The sequence below is a fragment of the Crocodylus porosus genome, unplaced genomic scaffold, assembly GCF_001723895.1.
Source record: "Crocodylus porosus isolate Cpor-Errol unplaced genomic scaffold, CroPor_comp1, whole genome shotgun sequence".
Taxonomy (NCBI): Eukaryota; Metazoa; Chordata; order Crocodylia; family Crocodylidae; genus Crocodylus; species Crocodylus porosus.
The window spans coordinates 28,369,808-28,384,859 of NW_017728914.1; the positions used below are offsets into that span (position 1 = coordinate 28,369,808).

At 42.6% G+C, this 15,052-nt stretch overlaps 1 protein-coding gene across 1 annotated transcript; it reads right to left on the reverse strand.

The window, feature by feature from the left end:
• Positions 1-813: 813 nt before the first annotated feature.
• SKP1 (S-phase kinase associated protein 1) lies at positions 814-14,953 on the reverse strand. The gene is made up of 6 exons (XM_019535076.1): positions 14,858-14,953; positions 10,891-10,987; positions 5,414-5,487; positions 4,028-4,171; positions 3,130-3,270; positions 814-2,083 (listed from the first exon to the last, which is right to left on the reverse strand). Exons 2-6 carry the CDS (start codon positions 10,985-10,987, stop codon positions 2,048-2,050), a joined length of 492 nt encoding a protein of 163 aa, XP_019390621.1. The 5' UTR covers positions 14,858-14,953; the 3' UTR covers positions 814-2,047.
• Between the last annotated feature and the right edge of the window lie 99 nt (positions 14,954-15,052).

The window sequence follows — 15,052 nt, forward strand, 5'->3', positions numbered from 1 at the left end:
GGTTAAAGAAAACTACTGCTTAATTGCCCAGACTTGGAGAGCTCTAGCATAAATCCACTGTAAGAGAGGTGGCCTAACCAGCATATTAAGCCTCTTGGGACAGGTTCATCCTTTGTTACTAGCTATACTACAGGATAAAGAATTGAAAGTGAAGACATGTTCCTCAATACTTAGATTCACCCCCACTTTTTAACAGCAAACAATCAATGGCTTGAATATATTTCACCCTCAAACAGGATGGACTCATTCCACCAAGCATAGTAGACAGGAAAGAATGTGACCTAGGAAGGGTCAGATTTCTTGTGGAAGTGGTTAGCATTAATTCCTTGGAGGCAAGTGGGGCCTCTTCTATCCTAGGATTAGGATACTCTGCCACTCCTCCTACCAATGCCAAGGGGTTTTTTGAACAGAACAAGAAGTAGTATCCAGTTAAAGTCTGGTTTGGGGTAAAATCTACCCCAGAGGAACAAATTGAAAAAAAAAAAGTGCGCTTGACTGGTAGAGTCACAACTCCATTTTTTTTGTTGTCAACCACCCTCTAAGGCTTACCCATTTGCCTGGATTATTATTAGGTTGTGTAGGCTGTAACTGGAGAAACTGTAATGCAAACCAGTTAACACCTTTGAACTTTGAGGGTTAGAACTGATGTAAATGAAGAAGATCTGCATAGCAACAAGAGTGTACAAGAAATTTTCTACCATTTGGCAAGACATGTTAGTTACAACCAGAGCGTCCTTACGGCCATCAAGCAGTTTCTAATACAGAAATTTTTTAAGAACAAACCCTTTATTAACATTCAGAAGTGCAATACTATTTAAAAGGGGAGATAAGTATGTTTATTAAAGTTCATTCTATTCTAAGGTTTATACAGAAGATGGAATGCAATACAAGCCAAGAACACATCTTAAATGTTTAACACTACCATCCCCTAACTCCCTATAAGGGAAGTAAAAAAAAAAAAAAAAAAAAAAGAAAACACACAAACAAACTAAGGAAAAAAAATAAATCAGAAAACCAGTTAATATTTAAACTAGTTGCAAGTGGCTTTGTCCAAAGTCATCAAGCTAGCTACTGCACTAGCTTGCATTTTGTATGCAATTACGACAAGTCTCTAAAAGCTGGAGCCTTGTGTACTCCAAAGGATAAAGATTTGTTGTGGACACAAAACTAGGTTTCAAGAGCTAGACCCTGGCATGCTTAGGATTACCTAAAGCCAGCCACTAATGCACACGCTGATCAATTACATTTACTTTGGTAGTCAGTCATGTTTTTTTGGTCAAACTGGGATTTAGCTTTTACACTATTAAAAGCTTTTTAAAAAGCTTTGCAGTACAGCTTACATCTATCAGCTACAGACAGGTCTCCAAGACACGGCTGAAGTGTTCCAATTGTCACTGGCTTGTCCAGTTCCAGTCACATTTGCCAAACCCACATTTGTATCATCTTCAGTGGGCAAAGATAACTTGGCTGGAAAGTCCTCACTTACAAAAAGATTTTATAAACGCAAAACAAGAGCCATGTAAAGTAAAGTATCACCATTCTTCATACTTAACTGTTTCAGAAGAAACGCAGCACCTTTTCACCCAGACTGCTTCCTCAAGAAATCCTTTAATTCTTTAAAGCCATTAATACCCCAGGAATTAAAAATGAAAAAAAGTTAGCTATTTCAGAAATTTTTGCTGTGGTTTTATTTACAGTGGTGGAGCTGAAGAATGTCAGATGTCAAATAAGCAATAATATAACACTGTAGCTGGGCACAAACAATTAATGGTAAATGAAAGGGGATAGCCCGGAATGCTACTTTCCATACAGAACCCACATTTAGTTCAGTTTTATTCATAGTAACATAAAAGACATCCGATTACACTGGTAAAAACTCAGGGTTTAAATTGGTACTCAAAACCACTACACATGCAAAGGAACAATATCCTGCTAACGTGACTTCGTTTACTGCTGCATTTGTCTTAATATTAACAATTATGAACAGAGCAGTGCAACTAGTATTTGGAACAATCCTTACAGTGTTAAGAGTGCTGGGCACAAAACTTCACTTCTCTTCACACCACTGGTTCTCTTTGCGTACCTGAAAGAAAACGAAGGTTTAAGAGGATACATTGCAACAAGCTTTATCTACTTGTGCTAACAATATTCCCCAAAAGATCCCAATTACTCCGCTTTAGCAAGAAAGCATGATCCAGAAAGACTCCATTTTTACTTACATTAGAAGCTTGCTAATTTTTAAAGCAGACCTTTACATTCACCAATGCAGATCAAGTTTATTACACACACACACACACACACACACACACACACACACACACTCCTATTCAATCATTCACTACATAGTTTAGGTCAAACTGTGCATCTCTGTACAGGATTTAGGAAGAGGTGAAGTATGTAGAAACTGTCTTTGCATTCAGTTGTTTAACAATTCCTAAGGTATATTGTTATTCTGTATTTTTATGGTCATTTAATAGTCTTATTTTGAAGTGGGCCATCTTTTATTTTTACTTTTGTTTCTGGAAGATACATCTTACTAGGAAATTCTGAGCATCTGAGGCTTAGCAGCAGCTTCCAACAATATGCTCCGCTTTAAAATAAGCGGCTTAAGACCATGATATTAGTCAGAACATTATGTCAAGGCAGACCAGGATAGGCTGTCCTATTGTTTTGGCTTAGTTGTAGTGAGTTGTGTCACCATATCCTTTAGAAGTGCTGTGGTTAACTGCAAACAGTCAACATGCTGCACTACATCAACTTGTGGAAGTTTGTTGGAGCACTTATCCCAACAAGACTGTATTACATATTAAAATAAACTGAGACCAAGAATGTGACCTAGGAAGGGTCAGATTTCTTGTGGAGGTGGTTAGCATTAATTCCTTGGAGGCAAGTGGGACCTCTTCTATCCTAGGATTAGGATACTCTGCCACTCCTCTTACCAATGCCAAGGGGTTTTTTTCAACAGAACAAGAAGTAGTACCCAGTTAAAGGCTGGTAAAAATCTACCCCAGAGGAACAACAAGTCCTTTTATCCAACAACCTAGCTACATTAATATAAAAGACACAGGGAAGAGTTGTTTCAGCATATAAAACAGGCCAAAGTTTGATTTAGCTGGAACTATGGAATACCTGTGCCTCTTCCTCCTCAGTGAAGTCATTCTTGATATTGAATGTCTTACGAATTTCTTCTGGAGTTTTCCCTTTAATCATGTTTGCAACAGTCTTGCATGTGACATCAAGCAAGCCTTTGATGTCCAAATAGTTTGCAGCCTGCAAGAAAAGTAGAGATTTAAAGTCTTCACATCATTATTCTGCCTTCATGGATGTATATGCCTGCCAAGATTTGTTTGCACTTCACAGTCCCACTGTAATATTTCAAACCAATTCTAGCCCATCTTCATTTTGAGAATGCTTCTTTCTTTTGGATTCAGTTACAAAGTCTAAAAAGTGTTCCAATATGCTCATAACTGTAAAGTTAAACTGATTTACAATTAAGAGTTTGCTTAGAGAATGAAGCGAAGAAACATTGTTCTTGAAAGTCCACAGGCATCCATGGTCTTACTTTATTGCATGAACAAATGTGTTGGCTGTATTAAGTTTTCTGCACACAGTTCACACTTTGTATGGGTCAGTGGAAGTGGGGAACTAGTCTGTGAAGTTCTGCAATGCCATTCGCATTTTAAAATTTAGAAGTGTGTTCAGGTTGCTAAACAGAATAAAACATGCAATACTATTTCAAAAGTTTACCTAGTAAAACTTCCACTTTAGTGGAAGAGAAGCCCAGTTTCTCAACTGGGGGGGGGGGGGGGGCAGGGAAATCAAAGCTCAACTCCAATCTGTGCCGATATCCTCAAATGTGTAGCATTAATCCTTCAATGTTCCACATACTGATCAAAGCATCTCTACACATGTCTACTTGAACTGGGAAAGCTGAACTAAATTTCTACTGCTTCTACACCAGTTCAGAAGTCTAAAGAGAATATAGTTGTGCTGAAAATAAGAGGGCATCCACCACCAGCCGGCTTACCAGGATAAGTTCAAAGAGTGTTCCTTGGTCTACCTTCAGGAATTCTTGGTCCCACACAGGGATATCATCTGTTCTTTTCTCTTTGTTCTCATCATCCTCAGGAGGAGGAGGATCATCCTTGTGGTGGGTGCACCACTGGATCACCTGATTAAAATGTCAAGAGATTAAGGTTAATGTTAAGCTCTCTCAAGCAAATCTTCCTTTAGCCCCAGTTTGAATTTCAGACTACATTAACAGAGCCAAAGGCAAAGAAAAAAAAAAAGATGCACAAAATGGTGGACCAGCAGTCTACCTCAGTGCTACTGTCTCATGGTAAGAGAAGAGTCTCAACATAAAACATAACTCTCAGGAGTTTCACAGCTGTTTAAAATTCTTACATAGTAAGTTGGTAATAAATTCTTTGGTTCTGCAAGTTTCCTACAACACCAGAGCCACAGGAGCACATTTTTAAACAATACCCCCAGAAAAATGTTAGGAAGACAGCAGACTCATACATGCTGTGTACAATGATATTACAGCCCGAGATTCTGCATGCTCCTGCAAAAATAGTTTCATCCACTTGTGAAACAAGGAATATGGGCAATTCTTATTAGCAGACAGCACTTTCAGTGGATAGTACTACTCTAGATAGTCAAACTAGTTACCAATTTCATGGCAGAAAGAACATGGGTGATCAGCTAATAGAAGCTTTGATATTTATCAAGGGATGTTGAACTTTTAGTCTATTTGGGTTTGCAAAATGTTGCCTGTGCACGACAAAAAGGAGCAAATACAGTTTGCTGTGAAGTTTGCCTAATTTGGTGCCAGAGTCAGACTGATTCCAGGAGTGTTTTGAGTACTGGTCCCTACCCATGGTGGTAAGATGGGCCTTAGCCAGTTCAGAGTCTGCCAAAACAATGTAAACTGGTTCTCTAGGCAAAGCTTATCCACAGTCTCTTCTTGTTGGAACAGGAAGAGAAGAACCAACTTCAGCCAATTAAATGTACCAGCTTTCATTTGGATTTGCTGTGCCAAACTGCATGCTTGGGACACCACACGGTGACCATAATTAACAAAGATTCCTAGGACACCAACAGTGTGCATGTGGGAGGGGAGGGGAGCAGTCACAAGCATGGCTCCTACACAGTATACTGGGCACACATGACTGCCACTGCTGCTAGCATCACAATCCTTCATTCAGTGCTTGAAATGTATGCTTTTGGGCAGGCAAATCAGTCTGATGTCTAGAACTACAGGTTTGCAGAGCCTGCTCTAGCCACACACAGTTTGCATACTCCAAGACACATCCTACAAAGGATTATGGATGTGTGAAACACTTTCAATAATGTGCACTTAACTCTGGCATTTTTTTTTTTTGCAAGGTTACTACTGCCACCACCATCTTACCTTTTTTAATATAGCTGCATTAACGTTTGGAAGAGGAACTGGGTCATCATCTCCTTCATCATCCATTCCCAAATCTAAGAATGGAAAGAAGACTGAGCAGTTGGCAGTATTCAACAGTAACTTTTTCCTGAAATTCAGCTACCTGCATCACCCCATCACTACAGACAGATTTAATTTACTCTAACACAAAGTGTTGTTAATGATGCCATTTGTTTGCATCCAGCTTACCTGCTACAAAGATATGAATTTTAAAGAATATATTTTTGCAATACTAGTGCTGCATTCCTTTAAAGCTACACTGACCGCAGGAGGTTCATCATATCAAGCAGCTAATAAAGTTTCATCTGTTCAAATAAAGTGCTGATGCATTTCCTTCTTCAAATATTTATTAGCTCATCAGTTACTTATTAGAATCAAATTTCACTATTTCAGTATTTTAAACAGCGGAACTATTTTATTCCCAACTATGCTAGGAATTTGAGAGGAAGACACTCATTTATATTTTAGCTACTATGGAAGTTCAGGCCCCAAACTCATCATAAAATGTTTCAATACAGATTTCTCTTCAGTTTTACTATTATATGAAAACAAAGCTACTGTGTTAAGTATAGACAATGGTTTGTCCTCTCTGCAGGAGCAGTTATAGAGATGCTGGGTATTTGGCTTAAAGAAACATTCTGTATCCAGCCACAACAGCCATATAAGTTCGTACTGTGGGACAGCGACTAATTCTTCAAATCAAGTTAATACAAGCTTATGAAATGCAATACCGATAACCATTAGTCTTGTGTGTACATGCAAAAGACCTGGATACGTTTCCGTTTTATTGAGGGGTCAAATTCAAGCTAAAAGATGCCAACATCATGATACAGAAGAGGTACTGAAAGCACAATACAATTCAAATTAGATTTTAATCCACAGGATTAGTACCATATTAAAGTAGTTGTCCCACTGATTAGACTACTATGGCATTTTTAAATTTGCAGTAACACTGCATAACTGCTATGTTATCTCAGTATACCCTTCATAATGTTATTTGATTGATGCATAAATTTTATTATTTGATGTTTTAAAAAGGACTACACCACATCCAAATTCACTGTCTTAAATATAGCTTGTTAGAACCAACTGCGGTACTGTGACCTCAGAGTAAGATTATGTATAATGGACAAGATCCCAGCAACCTGCTTGCTTTCTTTAGCACCCTATCATTACCACTACTAAGGAGACGAAGAAAAGAAGAGTGCTATTGTCAAGAACTAGCCTTCACTTAACTAGCCTCCAGAGACTAAAAACTACATTAAACAGGTACTGAGCATTTCACCAATTCATAGGAGGTTCGAATATACTTTTAATGTAGTACAATGCAAGAAAAGAGTTGCTAGTTGCTGTCAAGAGTTGACTGAGGAGGTGATGAGGAATTCAAAAGCCTCAATTAGATGTAGAGAGTTACCAAATAGCAAGGACAACATCTTCATTTTTCACACCAGAGATCTGCAATGCCTCCTGGATAATCTTAAGACACTTTGCACTGACAAACCATACATCAGCCCCTCACTCACCTTTTAAAATTTTGCAGTCTCTTCCTAGTCCTTATGGGAACCATTTGGACATTGAAAATAAATGAACTCTGGAGTACCAGGTATCTGGGGACAGGGAATTCAGTGGCTGCATGCATTACATCTCACACAGGTTTAAGCACTTTCAGTTTTCAAGTAAGCCTAGATACTACTGCACACCTTAAACAGGGGCAAGATTTTTCTGTAAGGATATGCCAAAAATTTTAGTCTATTAACTGTCCATAGAAGTACATATTTACACTTTGTGATTATATTCCCCATCAGTTATGCATACCATATCATAACAAGCACCTTTTGTATTACAGAGTGCAAGAGCACAAAAGCAGCATGCAATTAAGAATCTAGAACAGAGGTTGGTAACCTACACCCCACAGTCTGGATCTAGCCTGTATAGATATTTAATCCAGCCCGTCAAGCAGGTTTGAGAGAATGCACCATCTAGTGGCTGTCTCTGCCAACTGCCACCTCTGGGCAAGGACCAAGCTGTGTTAGTTTCTGCCAAACCTGGATCTAGAGTATGCCAACTTTTGTTGAACAGAACTTTTTGCCTTTATTTATGCAGTCAGTTTAATGCTTAGTGTGAGAGATGTGGCTTTTGGAGACTGTTATATTTTTCCAGCCAGAGAAGGGGGGAAGGAGAGGCAACAGCACCAACACTTCCCCAGAACACACTGAAAATAAACAGAACTAGAATCTATACTGGAAGGATCAAGCATAGCTTATTTTATACACAGACCATCTGTTGGTTTTCTGGAAGTTCTTTTATTTGCAGTTTGTACAAGAGAGTAAAATGTTTAATTCTGAACTCTTGAAGTGGTTTGTTTAGTTGCTTACAAAGCATGACACTCTCTGCTTCAGTTCTCATTTTTTCAGTTTGTCATAACATCTCACCTCATGTTACAGAATCTAAAAGGAGATCTGTACTGGAACAGGCCATCTGGTCTGTCCAATTTTTGATCTTTGCAGCATCAGCTACTGCTCAGTTTTAATATATTAAACAAACTGAGTCAAGCTGAAGGCAGATAAAAAAAAAAAAAGGCTTGCATTCTCAGTAAGCTCCCCATCAGGATAGCATTAAATTACACAATACTACAAAGTTCAATGCCAAGACCTTCTTCCCAAGAGCTCTTTCCCCAATAGTGAAAGTAACTTAGGACTTAACTAATGGCATCAATATGGTCACCCTTTGTTTTCCATTCACATTTTTTGTGGTCAAGGCAGTTTTCTTTCATTCCCCTACCAACTGGCAACAACAGCCAAGGCACCTAGCACCTTGGATATGTACTGTTTTCTGAATGCCTCCCAATCGCACAAAACAGACTTTAGACCCCAAGTACTATATTACAAAGATCTCCCTCTCTATTAAAACCAACATTCCTCTTGTTTTCAGCTCCTCCAGATCAATAGCACAAATAATCTAACCCTACTTACTCTGTAAGAGCTGCATTAACTGCAGTGAGTCTATGCCTAAAGAGTTACTAGAAAACTGGCTTCTTTCCCTTAGCTCAAGGGCATCAAAACAGCTATCGCTGCCTGTTCTTCATTCTCCTAGGCATATGAATAAAAGGTCTGTCCCCCTTCTCCCCAACACAGTCAATTTTTAAACTGTCTGTCTTTCTGAAGGCATATCCAAAAGTTGTGCAGACAACCAGAACAGCATCTTAAGAGACCTTACTGGTCACCCTGAAGCTGAGCATTATAGTTATCATTCTTTATAGACAGACCCTGATCAACATGACAACCTTGAGTCAAGTTCGCCCATCAGAGGCACTTCTTATTAAATCAAGTAGAACTGACAAGCTGATTTTGATCAGTTACCAAACATTACAATGGCCTACTAAATTTCAAGTTTTGATGCCAAACAGGCATCTATAATAAATGTTATTCTAGGAAGCCCCTTTGCACTAGCCAGGTCTTTAGAACACTTGCATAGATCACTTGTATTCTATCATCAAATACCAGCAGTGGCGATTCTACAGAAAAAGAGGTTAGTGCACTGAAACCCAGGTTACTCCAAATCAAAAAAAACCCACACCTTGTTTCAACACAAGTCCTACTTTTGTTTCTTGACTTTCAACACCATGATACCTTGGTAGCCATCACTTAAATTCATAAAAAAATATTTTTTATATAGATATAGATATATAGATATAGATATAGAGAGATCATCATAGGGATTGGGACTGTAAATAAGATGCAGCTATTGAACACACAATTAGTGTTACTTACCAGCTACATAAGGAAGTTTAGACCCAAATTACATGTACTCAGGGGTTGGTACACTAGTAGGTTACACAAACTTCACATCATCTGAAATGACTTCACAACAGTAACCTACATGGGACATCAGTTACAAAACAAGCAGCCACACAGCTCCTTTTAGCTAAAGACAGACATTCAAAAAGCCTGAGCCTGAACTGATTCAATCTTTGAAGGTCAGTCTAACCTGGCTAGGCTAAATCAGTTTTGTAACTGGACACAGACATCCCAGAAATGTAGGTACATCCCTGCAGTGTCTCAGATTAGAAGCCAGGGGGGCACTAGAGCAGCCCTCCCTTGGCTTCCACAGCATGAAGCCAAGTGAGGCATGGCCAGGCCCTGGCAGCTGCGATTAGCCCAGCAGGGAATTGATAAAAAAGTGCTTATCTCCCAATTAAGAAAACAGAGGGACATTACCAACTACTTGTTGATTCAGTAGGGACTGTAGCCAGCATGTGGTCTGCTAGCCAATACACCAGAGGCGGACAATTATTTTGAGCAGGGGACCGCTTACTGTGTTTCAGCAAGGTATCAAGGGCCATATGACAGGCAGCCAGGGGCACATAAATATTACAGTATAAGCTGCGCTATCCGGCATCTTACAAGCCAGCATGCTCTACTAAACGGCATGCCGGCTTGTAAAATAAAGTGAAACCGGAAGTGCCCACCATGGCAATTCCAGTTTCTCTGAGCCCCCACAGCCAAGGGCAAAGCAGCCTATGCTGGTGAGCCCCCACAGCCTGGGGGCAAAACGGGCACGCCTCCCTGTCCCAGGGGGCCCACAGGAGGGGCAGTGATGCGCCAGGAGGGATGGCAATGTCACAGGAGGGGCAGAGGGACACCCCGGACACAGCGGGAGAAGCAATTAACTGGCATATTTTGTTATCCAGCATCCCCTATTCCTGGGGGATGCCAGTAACAGAGCTTTTACTGTACTTTTCTAAATTTTTTAGGGGCCCTGCAGGCTGGATACAATGACCTGGTGGGCCACATCCAGCCTGCAGGCTGCATTTTGCCCACTCCTGCAATACACAGGCACCTCAGCAAGGCAGAGGAGAGAGGGGAATTCTTGCTTAGCAGGGAGTGGGAGGGGCAGCTGAAAGGAGCCCAGTCTTTGGAACTCCAGCCAAGGACCAGAGGGGAGGGGCCAGCCATGCTGTGGAACAGAGAGCCCCACCAGGAAGCAAAGAGCATGTCACGATGCTGTGGGTGTCTGGTTTATCTTAAACCAGCAAAGGGTCTAGGACAGACATTGCATAAACCGGTTTGAGCCAAATCAGTTAAACCTGGTTGAATGTAGTATCAGACTTCTCAAACTGGTTTATGTGCACTGAACATCCGTTCTGTTACAGGTTTAAACCAGTTTCTGATCACTTAAAAACCGGTTTCTGTGTATGTCTGTCCCTAGCCTTACAGAGACTGGACTATGTTCTTAAGCCATCACTACCAAAAGTGTATCGAAGCGAACAATTTGATAGGAAAGAGAGCATGCACTAGAAGTGCATTATGTGGAACAATAAATGCTTCAGCATGTAAAGTCATTTATTCCCTCTTCCAGATTAGATTAAGATTCCCAATTTTAGAAGGAATTCCTCACTTCTTGAGGAAAGATACTAGCTCAAGTCTTCACATTCTTACCTTCCAACATAGTCTTGATAGTTACAGATTGCTTTGCAATTTCAACATCAACTTCAAAAATCTCTCCATCTGAACTCTGAAGTTTAATTGAAGGCATCTACAACAAGAGCAAGAATTATTTAAGTAATCATTTGCAGACAACTTAGTTTTATACAAACTGTTCCAAAGTTATGCATAATAAAAAAGGATTGGCATGCTGCCTCTTACTCAAGACAAGTGTTGCCAAGATACCTCGGTACACTAAAACAACTACTTTACCATTGGGATCAACAAATCTAATTTGCTTTTCCTAGAGCAAAGCAACTAACAATATACAGTAAGAAAAAGGCTACTCTTGCATTTCCCTAAGCAGGTAGGAAATACCTAATTTTTTTTTTTAGCTACAAAACACTTTCTTCTAAAAATAAGAGCTTACAACATTACTGTGATCCATGTTAGTGGTACAGTATCCCTCACTGGCCACATCCATAGGAGTGTGGACATCTTGTGACACTGGTGTTCCCTAGGGACAACACACAGTAGCACATGCCCTCTGGCATGCCACAAGATACCCCAGGTTTGGTAGGGGATGCTGAAGCCAACACTGGCATGGCGCCAGCAGCCTTACCTGGGGCCCTGGTGGCTCCAGCAGCAGAGATCCTACCACTTAGGAGTCTGATCAGCAGCCCAAGCATGACTCCAGCCAGCCAGTCTCCAGTTTTGGGCAGTATGCCCAAAACCAGGTCTCCCAGGGTCAAAAATCCCCTCACACTGCTACCTTGCCATGCAGAAAACACCTGAATGTATGATGGGTAGAGCCGCAGACATGTCTGCTGCACCACATACTGTACAGCCACACTCATTTGGATGTGGCCACTAGTTCCAAATTAGGGTTTAAGTGATGCAGCAAACCTTCCAGATACTTCCAACAGTAACAACATGATTAAAAGCAGCCTTAAAATTAAGGCACCTCCTCCATGCAAGTCATGGGCTCTTCATATTAAATTAGATCTAGAAGCACTCTTGAAGTCCTGGTTTCTTGGCCAAGCCCCCTTTGAAGTGAAGCATGTCTGGCATTGTATTTTTGTGAAAGCTTGGCCATGGTATACCCAAGAGAACTTTCAGCTAGAGGTGCACTGATCCATTGGCCCGATATCAGATAAGCACTAATATAAAGACGGCTGGCTGCATCAGAAATTGGCCTGATGTGGCCGATAAATGGCCCGTGCACGCGCAGTCACGGCACAGCATGTAGGCAGCGAGGAGCATAGCCCAGCAGCTTGAAGAGCAGTGTCCAGCTGGTAAGTCTGTTGGGGTAGAAGGGAAAGGAAGGAGGGGGGGCACAGATCAAGGGGCCCCTGCAGTGAGGCAGGGAGTGGGGCTGGGGCAAGCGCTGCCCAGCCACAGCTTGTCCAGGGGGTGTGGCTCCCACCTCTGTGCACCACTCACTCGGGAGGTATGGGGGGGTGCCCCCGGATCGGGGCAAGCAGCAGTGGCAGCACTGGGAGCGGGGGCTGTAGGGGGGCCTGCAGCCACCCCAAAATTCACATAGTGTGTGTGTCCCCCCCCCCATAGACCCACTCTCAGAACCACCCACCCCACACAGATCCAGGGGCACACACCTGCCCCCCCACCCTGCATGCCCAGCCGGAGAAGCAGCAGGAGCCGCCAGGTGAGCACCAGACGGAACCCTGCACTCCCCAGACAAACCACAGCTCTGTCCCGCCCCAGCTAGGCAGCCCTTGCCCTTGCCCCAGCCCCACTCCCTCCCTTACTATGGGGTGCCTGGATCTGCCCCCCCCCCTTCCCTTCCACCATAAGACTTACCAGCTGGATGCAGCTGTATCAAATCAGATCAGCATCAGTTAATATGCCTCCTCAAAAATTAGCTATCTGTATCAGCCCCAAAAACCTCTATAGCACCACAGCTATTTCAACCCCGCGTTTCCCACCTACCGGCACCCCTACTTTCAGCACCTGACAACACAATTGCTTCTTAACACATTTACCTGTAAGAAGAGGCTCCTGTAAAAGGAGGCTATTATAACAAGATTTAGAAGACAGTACATTCTCAAATCCATGCTGCAACCAGTAATGTTTAAACAAACTTACTGGTTAGCTCTTATACAAGTTACAAGCATAATGCAGATGTTACTAGATAAGGCTTTGAGTACCATGCATGCGATTAGATTAGCGTAAGGGTCCCTTCTAGCCTATGAAGTCTAGAATTGCTTCAAAACACGTTCTTGAAATCAAACTGCTTAATTTGGCAAGAATCAGTTAGTTACAACTAAGATGTCTGTTGTAAGGTTGTGTACATCTCCAGTTCGCCATTTCTTTAGCCCTTCGCATCAGGGTGTACACAATGGGATTAGTCTAAAATAACTGGGTTTTATACAAGTTAGATTTGTTTTAATAATGCATTCATCCAATACATTTCCTTGCAAAAAAATAAAGTAAAATAAGTCAGTATGAAGCCATTTTTGGCCTTGATAGGTTTTGTTTTGCAGAAGACTGTCATAATAGGTTAGAGATCCTTGAGCAAGCAACTGAAAAGCAACCCTTAAGCTACACATCCTAAAATAGTCTGCAAACCCATTTAAGAATTGTTCGGGAAAAGGCTTTCAAGCTAAACAGAGAGATTACTCATATATATTACTCAACTGATGCCTGCTTGAAATACATGCACAAAATAAAACAAACAAAAATAAAAATACATAAACTCAAGGAGCCTAAAACTTCATAGATTCAAAGTTACTGCAGTCAGAGCAGCAGACCAGCTATACAATTTTCAACTCGCTTCCATCTGCTTGACAGGGAGCGCTTGCTGTAGCTCATCACAGTACTGCAACAAACGCAGGCCAATGGAGCCCAGCCAACGCAGGTTGCTCAGCAGCAGACGGTAGCCATAGATCTTTATGTTTGAAAGGAAGAAAGTAACCTTTTCAAGTTTACTTGGCAAACTTGCTTCATGTTTACAAAACACTCTACCTCCAAATGCAAGTATTACCACACCTTAGAGGGATAAACTTAGAAGAGTCAAACTCATTAAAGTTGGGCCCGAGGTTGTAGTGACACATTGCTGTGTCATCCTGAGTAAAAAAAAAAGCAAATACTGAATTTAAAAATTTTAACTTCTTACCACCAAGAGGTCCAATCCGGCAGTGAGAAGCTGAGTTTGCTCAAGTACAAATCTGCTGCCTCAACCGCTAGCTAAAATAAAGCTTCAAACAGCCGAGACAACTTGCAATTGGGGTTCATCTCCAATTTTATGAGAGTTTTTTCATTGGTCTGTTTTTGGACTATTGCTAGGTTTAGGCTCGGTTTGTATTGGGCAGGCAGTCACTTAAGTTCCAGGAGATCAAGGAAATTTAAACCAGTTGTTTTGCCTCAATTATCTAATAGATAATGCCTCAAAGATAGACAGATAGATACTTGACTTAAAAACACTGCAGCCCTTTCCCTTCCCCAAAGCACCACCGCTATTTCAACCCTGCGTGTCCCACCCCAAACCCTGCATTTGCTTGGGAAAGACAGCAAGATGCTTGTAACCGAGAGCGGTTTTCACCCCAAATATACCAGTCCCCGTTGTGAGCCAGAGCGCGTAGTGAGGTTTTCCCTGTCCGGGATTGACGCTCCTGTCCACGGACCGGCGCGCGCGGACCCACGAAAGACTCCCCTCCCCCAGGCGCTCACGCCCACGGCTCGCCCGGGTGCGACGGGCCACCAGGAGCGGAGGGGGACGGGGGCTGTCCCTGCGGCCTCTCGACCGGGCTCCACGGTCCCCCCATCAATGACCCGGGGGCTGAGCCTACCCACCCCTTCAGACCAGGCCCGGGGCCGGGCGAAGGGAGCAGCCCGCGGACTGGGGTGACTAAGCAGAGCCGCGGGCGAGGACCAGGCCCAACCCCCCTGGGTTCGCTCCGCCGCGGTGGGGGAAGTGAGCCAGGCCTCCCCCACTCCCTCCGCGGGCCGGTCCGGGGCTCACCGTGCACCTGCAACCGGGCGGCGATGACTCCTCAGGCCTGACTGCGGCGGCGGCGGCTTTTATGGGGGCGGGGCGGGAAGAAAGGACCCCAACGAGCGCTGCCTCACAGAGCGCCGGGGCTGCCCGCGCAGGTCGCCTGAGCGCTCAAGGCAGGGAAATGCGAGAAGCAGCGCTTCTGAAAGGAAATGGGGGTGG

Excerpts from the sequence above, each read along its gene's own strand:
- SKP1 (XM_019535076.1), bottom strand. The coding sequence starts at position 10,987 with ATGCCTTCAATTAAACTTCAGAGTTCAGATGGAGAGATTTTTGAAGTT. Across the intron at positions 5,488-10,890 it reads TATCAAGACTATGTTGGAAG|ATTTGGGAATGGATGATGAA; the intron begins GTAAGAATGTGA and ends TTCCATTCTTAG. Across the intron at positions 4,172-5,413 it reads ATGCAGCTATATTAAAAAAG|GTGATCCAGTGGTGCACCCA; the intron begins GTAAGATGGTGG and ends CATTTTAATCAG.